The sequence below is a fragment of the Dipodomys ordii genome, unplaced genomic scaffold, assembly GCF_000151885.1.
Source record: "Dipodomys ordii isolate 6190 unplaced genomic scaffold, Dord_2.0 Scaffold108, whole genome shotgun sequence".
Taxonomy (NCBI): domain Eukaryota; kingdom Metazoa; phylum Chordata; class Mammalia; order Rodentia; family Heteromyidae; genus Dipodomys; species Dipodomys ordii.
This window is the reverse complement of record NW_012267324.1, coordinates 1,577,212-1,583,592: the sequence shown is the minus strand read 5'-3', so window position 1 is coordinate 1,583,592 and position 6,381 is coordinate 1,577,212. Positions and strand designations below refer to the sequence as shown.

At 67.6% G+C, this 6,381-nt stretch overlaps 2 protein-coding genes and 1 long non-coding RNA gene across 3 annotated transcripts in view; 2 read left to right on the top strand and 1 right to left on the bottom strand.

Moving 5' to 3' along the window:
* Crtc1 (CREB regulated transcription coactivator 1) overlaps positions 1 to 3,825 on the top strand; it is a 30,306-nt gene extending 26,481 nt beyond the window's left edge. The window contains exons 11-15 of the mRNA XM_013028320.1: positions 2 to 113; positions 764 to 868; positions 1,711 to 1,797; positions 2,212 to 2,392; positions 2,856 to 3,825. Coding sequence (XP_012883774.1) covers positions 2 to 113; positions 764 to 868; positions 1,711 to 1,797; positions 2,212 to 2,392; positions 2,856 to 3,067 — 697 coding nt within the window. The 3' untranslated portion in view covers positions 3,068 to 3,825. The remainder of the gene's footprint in view (position 1; positions 114 to 763; positions 869 to 1,710; positions 1,798 to 2,211; positions 2,393 to 2,855) is intronic.
* Positions 3,826 to 3,836: 11 nt separating this feature from the next.
* On the top strand, positions 3,837 to 5,840 carry LOC105994769. Its single transcript, XR_001175526.1, has 2 exons — positions 3,837 to 4,797; positions 4,831 to 5,840. It is a non-coding gene; the product is annotated as an uncharacterized LOC105994769 (long non-coding RNA).
* A 164-nt stretch (positions 5,841 to 6,004) lies between these two features.
* Comp (cartilage oligomeric matrix protein) overlaps positions 6,005 to 6,381 on the bottom strand; it is a 7,688-nt gene continuing 7,311 nt past the window's right edge. Inside the window, exons 15-16 of the mRNA XM_013028319.1 lie at positions 6,251 to 6,379; positions 6,005 to 6,100 (exon numbers count right to left, since the gene is read on the bottom strand). Coding sequence (XP_012883773.1) covers positions 6,054 to 6,100; positions 6,251 to 6,379 — 176 coding nt within the window. The 3' untranslated portion in view covers positions 6,005 to 6,053. The remainder of the gene's footprint in view (positions 6,101 to 6,250; positions 6,380 to 6,381) is intronic.

The following is a 6,381-nucleotide window of genomic DNA, read 5'->3' as shown; positions in this document are numbered from 1 at the left end:
GCCTGACGCGAGGCCCGCAGCTGCCCCCGCTGGCCGCCGCTGCACCGTCCCCCCTCCCCCAGTCCCCCCCAGACGCCTCGGGCCAGACTTCCATGGGGATGGACGTGGCCTCGGTACGCGGGGTTGGGGTCCCGCGGGGCCTGGCGAGGGGCAAGGGACGGGGGGTGTTTGTCCTGACGCTGCCCAGGCCGGGCACTGGGCAGGGATTACCACTTGGACACCAAGCTAGGGGCGTAGCTGCATGGAAGGGGGGCTGCGGTAGGAGCCAGGCCCTGCCTGGCACGGGAGGGCAGCCACCGGGACTCGCATCCCGGACGCCGTGGGCTGCCTGCCGTGTGTCCGGGGCCCCAGGTGCCGGTTCTCCCGGCCAGCCTGAGGTCTGCACACGGCGTGTGCCAGCACGTGGGCTTCAGGTCGGTCCACACCAGCCCTGCAGTGACTGTGAGCACTGCATGCTCACGTGCGTGTACACGTGCGTGTACTGGGCACGCGCACATCACCTGCGCAGGCATGAGGGGCCCGTGTGTCTGGGTGTCTGCCTCCAACCTGCGGGGTCCCCGCTGCCTCCCCGCGGTGCTCTAGCCAGGCCTTGAATCCCGCCCTCCACACCCCTCCAGCCGCCGGCCCCCCCCAGCCGCCGGCCCCCCCAGGCACCTGCCCCTCTCCATCCGCCTGCCCCCCCAGCCGCCGCCCCCTCAGCTTTGGGGACCCCAGGGCTCCCCGGACGCCCAGCCAGGCTGAACCCTCCCGTCTGTTGCCGTAGGCACCGGCTCTGCAGCAGTACCGCACGGGCGCCAGCTCCCCGGCCAACCAGTCGCCCACCTCACCTGTCTCCAACCCTGGCTTCTCCCCCGGGAGCTCCCCACAGGTGAGGCCCGTGGCACCTGTCCACACTCACCTCGCGCCCCGCCATGCCGTTCTGCCTGCAAGGGGAGCGTGTGTGTGCATGGGCGCGCGTGTGTGCGTGTGCATGTGTGCACGCACGTGTGTGTGTGCCAGGCGCCCGCGCCCTCCCGCCTCGGCCTCTGCCCCACGGTGGCCTGTCCCGTCCCTGCTTTGGTAGCAGGCGCCCCCGACCCTCAGTCCTGGAGCCAGGTGGACGGGGCACGGGCCGCCCGCACTCCAGGGACCCGCCGGGGTCGGTGGCAGGCCACTTGGCGGGTGGGGGGAGGCTAAAAGAGCAGCCTCTCCCTGGGCCGCCATGCGTCTGTCTCCGTCCGTCCGTCCGTCTCTGCCACGGAGATCTGTGGAGGGGCCGGGGGTGCTCTCAGGCCTCCCCCACTCCCCTGCCCCTCCCCCTGACACGCTGCTTCCCTGTGGGTGAGAGGAGCCTGCCCGCCCACGCTCCCCTCGTGGCAGCCTGTCCCGCAGCCATCCCCAGATGACTGCTTGCTGGCGTTTGTAGGGAGCAGCCAGGCGGGCACTGCTCCGTGGCCAAGTCCTGAGCACACTGAGATCTTTCTAGAAGTCCAGGTAGTAGCCAGGGGTAGGGAGGACATGCGCATGCGGGCCAGGGAGAGGGCAGCAAACAAGCCCCCGACCTCCGCAAGGGGCCAGCCAGGTGTGCTCCATCACCAGACACAGGCCGGCCTGCCGTCCCCCCATCCCGCCCCAGGTTGGGCTACAGTCAGGCGGCCGCCTCCCCACGTGCGATGGGGGCAGGGAGGGGCCTGGCCCCCCTTCCCCCCCACAGCCCCTCTTCCTCCGCAGCACTCCTCGGGCCTGGCCGGCGTGTTTGGAGACGCGTACTATGAGCAGCAGATGGCCGCCCGGCAGGCCAACGCACTGTCCCACCAGGTGAGTGAGTGGCGCCCAGCTGCCCAGCGCCCGCCCCTGCCCGCACCCTGCCCCTTCCTGTCTTTAGGCAGCCAGGGGAGGCCTTGGCTTTGGTACCTGCAGCAGATGGAGGTCAAGGCCTGGCACCAGGCAGCAGCCTCAGTGCAGGCTGCCATGCTCAGGGCTTGGAGGCTGGGAGGAGCTGCAGGGATGTGGAGTTGGTCATCTGTCCTCCCATCCATCCTCCCATCCATCCATCCATCTATCCATCTGTCCTCCCATCCATCCATCATCCATCCATCCCTCCACTGTGCCTTGAGAGTAGAGAGAGGTCCTGGGGGGGGCACTGCTCCTGCAGCTTGGACCTCAGGCTCCCCAAAGGGAGGCACCCCTCCCCCTACTCACCGCTGTCTTCCCCTCCACACCCCTCCCCAGCTTGAGCAGTTCAACATGATGGAGAGCGCACTGGGCTCCAGCGCCCTCTACAGCCCAGGCGCGGCGCTCAGCTACTCGCAAGCCACCATGATGGGCCTTACAGGCAGCCATGGGACCCTGCAGGACGCACCTCCACTGGGCTACGCCAGCCACGGCAGCATCCCCAACATCATCCTCACAGGTGAGCGCATGGTGGGGAGAGGCGGCCACCGGGGACGGCCACTGGGGAGGGGACACAGGCCACACTCCATGAAGGGCTCTAGCTTTTCCTTAGGAGCCAGGACAACAGATCAGGAACTCCTGAGGGGACTCACCTCTGCCTGGCAGGCGCCCCTGGCTTTGCCAGGGTGGAGGGGTCCATGCTCAGGGCCCCGCGGCCTCAGGGTGGCCTGCACCCGGCCCTCCCTGGGTGCGGGAAGCAGGTGGTGAAGGTTCCCTGCAGCCCCAGGCTTGTGACCTGGGCAGACGGGCACTGTGAGCACCAGCCCCGGTGCAGACGAGCCAGCCTGGCAGGAGCAGGGCGGGGACGGGGCCTCCCCTCCTCAGCTCACCTCCTCTCTGCCCACCACGGCTGACCCCCTCCCTCTGGGGCCCGTGCAGCCCGGCACTGGCCACCCAGGGTAAGCCGTCTGTCTCACCCCCAGTGACCGGCGAGTCCCCCCCGAGCCTGTCTAAAGAACTGACTGGCTCCCTGGCTGGAGTCAGTGACGTCAGCTTCGATGCTGACAGCCAGTTCCCCCTGGATGAGCTGAAGATCGACCCCCTGACCCTGGACGGCTTGCACATGCTCAACGACCCGGACATGGTCCTGGCTGACCCGGCCACGGAGGACACCTTCCGGATGGACCGCCTGTGAGCGGCTGCGGCGCAGTGCTCCCCAACACGCGCCCCCAGTGGGGGGACGGCCACGCTCCGTCTGTCTGTCCCCGCCAAGGCTGAGCTTGTGATTTGAGCTTACAGCGCTGCCAGCGTCCCGCCGGCCCGGCCCGGCCATCCTCCCGCTGACGCTCGCTGGCTGCAGGGGCCAGGCCCCGACCGGTCCCCTCCACCCCATTGCCAAGACTGGGCACGTGCGCGCTCGGGGGCTGGGCCTGCAGGGGCCGGGCTGGGTCTGACTGTTTCCGCTCTCACTGTCTCCACGGAGCCTGGCACAGGGCAGAGTGGACCCGCAGGGTGCCCGCCCTGGGGCCCCTGGGGCCCCGGGAGGGCGGGCCGGGAGTGTCGGGTGCGGGCCAGCCCGCCCAGCCTGTTCCCATGGCACCCTGCCCTCCACGATGCTGTTATTTGGGGCCTGCCCCAGCGGGCGTCTTTGCGTGGGGCTGCGTCCTGCGCCTCCCTCTCCATTTCTATTTACATTTTCGTTGTAGACACTAGCCGATCGTTTCCGGCCGCACGCCTGCGCGCATGTTTTATCACCCGCACCCCTCCGTCCCATCCTGACGCTGCCTGGAAACGAGGCTCACAAGCCCCAAGTCTGGCTCTGGGGTTTTGGCCCCCAGATTCTTCCGGAAGAAGAGGGAGGGCGGCGGCAGGGCCGGCGCCTGGCCGGGACTGGTGGGAGGCCATGTGGGCCACAGGGCCCGCCTGCGGGGCTGTGTGTAACCATTTCGGCTCTTCTTGGGTCCTGGGGCAGTGCACGGGACGCAGTGGACAGGGGGACGGGATGCAGGGCATGGGGCCGGCCATTCCCTCCCATGGGAGGTGAAATGAGGGGTTTTCCCTCCCCGGTTGGACCTTGACCTCGCGAGGCCCCTCCCACTTCCCCTGGTGTCCCAGCGCCAGGCCAGCTCCTTCTGCCCTGCTCCTCCTCCCCCACCCCAAGCAGCCAGGTGGCCACGGCGGGCATCTCCCGGCCACCCCAGACACCTGCCACCACCCTGCTGTTTGGCCGCTGGCCCGGGGCTCAGCCCACGCTGTGCAGTGGGGGCTGGGCACAGAATGGGACATTTTTTTAGGGAAATCTACATGTGCAGAGGTGGTTTGAGTGCCATCAGACTTATGTGTAGAACTTTTCCAAAAAAACAAAAACTGGCCTTAATGAGCTCACGTGCAACCTGTGTGGATGCGGTTCTCAAATCTGGCCTGGGGACCCTGCCAGGCCCTTCCTCCCCCCCGCAGCTAGCACACGGGGACCCCATGAAGTGCTCCCAAAGGATGACCTGGAATTCCCAGACAGGCAGGGCCTTCCTCAGCCCAGGGACCGGCAGCCCCACATCCTCCTTCTAGAAGCATCCATGCTCTTTGAGGCTAAGCAGCTCTCCTGACTCTGTGGCAGAGATGTAGTGGGTTCTGCGTCTGGCTTATAGATCTCCTCTGTGAAATATTCCTGAATTGCCTGGACTTTTCTTTTTTCCAGAAGGCAATGGGTGGGATTCAGCCCTTTCCTTTAGACAGGAGAACCCCGCGGTTTGGGAGAGGCCACGTGGGAGGTGCAAGCCACCAGTGTCCTCTGGCCTGCTGAGGTGGGGGCCACCCCTCTGCCAGACAGAAGCAAGACAGGCATCCTGGCCTCAGTTTACCCTCCAGGACACTAGGGGAGTGGGTTTGTTCCTCCTGAGGCTTAAGGGCGAGGGTCAGCCCTGTGTCGTGGGAAGGCTCTGTGCTGGCAGCCTGCCTCAGCCCTCTGTCCCCACCCCTTCACCCAGTGGGCTGTGCCAGCAACTGTCCTCCAGGGCAGCTCCGGGTCCTGTCCCATCCGACAGTCGGGTGATGTCGGGGGCAGGGGAGAAGGGCTCAGGGAGCTGGGGCCGCTGCCCCCGCCATCCATGTCCTGCCTGCTCCTCCACACCTCGCCCAGGCCTGCATTCTGAGTGTTGTGAATTTCCAAAAACAACCTCTAATCTGGTGTGGGAGACCTGGTGGCAGGAGTCATGTGTTGTCCCCAGGCGGGGCCTGTGGCCTGGGGAGGTGGCGCCTTGGTCCCCCGTGTTCCCGGGCCCCACTCCTACAGGGCTGCCCGGTCTGCTGGCGCCCCAGGATGCCCCCCTGGAGCAGAGACTTCAGCCCCGACTGTGGCACCATCCGCCATTCACCCCTGGAGGTGGGAGATGGGGCGCCATGGGCACGGGGGTACAACAACACAGGGTCAACAGCGAGCCCCAGGTGACCTGTGCCTCAGTTTCCCCTGTCATTTCTTGGTCCCACAGGTCCCCTCCCAGCAGCTTGGGTAGGGCAGGACCATGGGATGGTGCTGGCTGCTGGCTCTGCCCATGTCCCCCTTCCTGGGACCCAGGGACAGGCGGCTGAGTCTGGGGGAGCCCCACCTTGCAATGTGCTGGCATCTGGGGGCCCTCCATGCCCAGCCTGCCCCAGCCCAGCCTGCCCCACACCCCGGCCACGGAGGACCTGGGGCAGCGCCACGGCCTCGCATCCGGACGCGGGCTCTGCTCTGGTACCTGGGTGGACCCCTGACAGATGCAAACGCACCCATCAGAGCCTGCCCGGCCTGTGCCCCCCACGCCCGGCTCTACCCCAGCATGCACATGCCAGACCCACGCGAGGCCCCTCCGTGGGTGCCGCAGCGGGCGGGCGGGCGGGGGCTCGGCCGCACCCCAGCCTCTGGTGAGGGCTTGTCTTTGTACGTCTGCATCCTTTGTAATGAAATGTAATAAAAATGAAACGTTTTCGGCGCCGGCTCGTCCTTCCTGAGCCTCCACCCTGTCCCCGAGGGCGGTCAGTCCGGAGGGCCTGGACCTGCCGGCCGCGGAGGGGCCGCACCACGCACGCACCACAGCCGACTCGCCCCTCGCACACTTTATTGGCCTCTGCGCCCTTCTCCCGCCCCGGGGGCTCCCCGCCAGGCGTGGGGAGGCCTTCCCTCATCAGGGCCGGCACAGGGGTCTCTAGGCCCGGCGCAGCCGCTGGGCCTCGTAGTCTTCCGGAATGGTGTCTGCGAGACAGAGGAGAGAGGAGGGAGAGAGAGGAGAGGGCCACAGGGGGGAGACGCTCAGGGCGCTGGGCGGCTCCGCCCAGGCCCCGCCCCGAGCCCCGCCCCCACGCGGCCACGCCCCCTCTGGCCACGCCCCTCGTCCCCACTCACCATTGCAGCGGTACCGGAGGTTGGCCCAGATGATATTCTCCTGGGAGAAGCAGAAGACCCCGAGGCGGCCGCCCCGCATGGTGGTGTCCAGGACCACGTTGCTGTCGGCCACCAACTCGGGGCCCTCATAG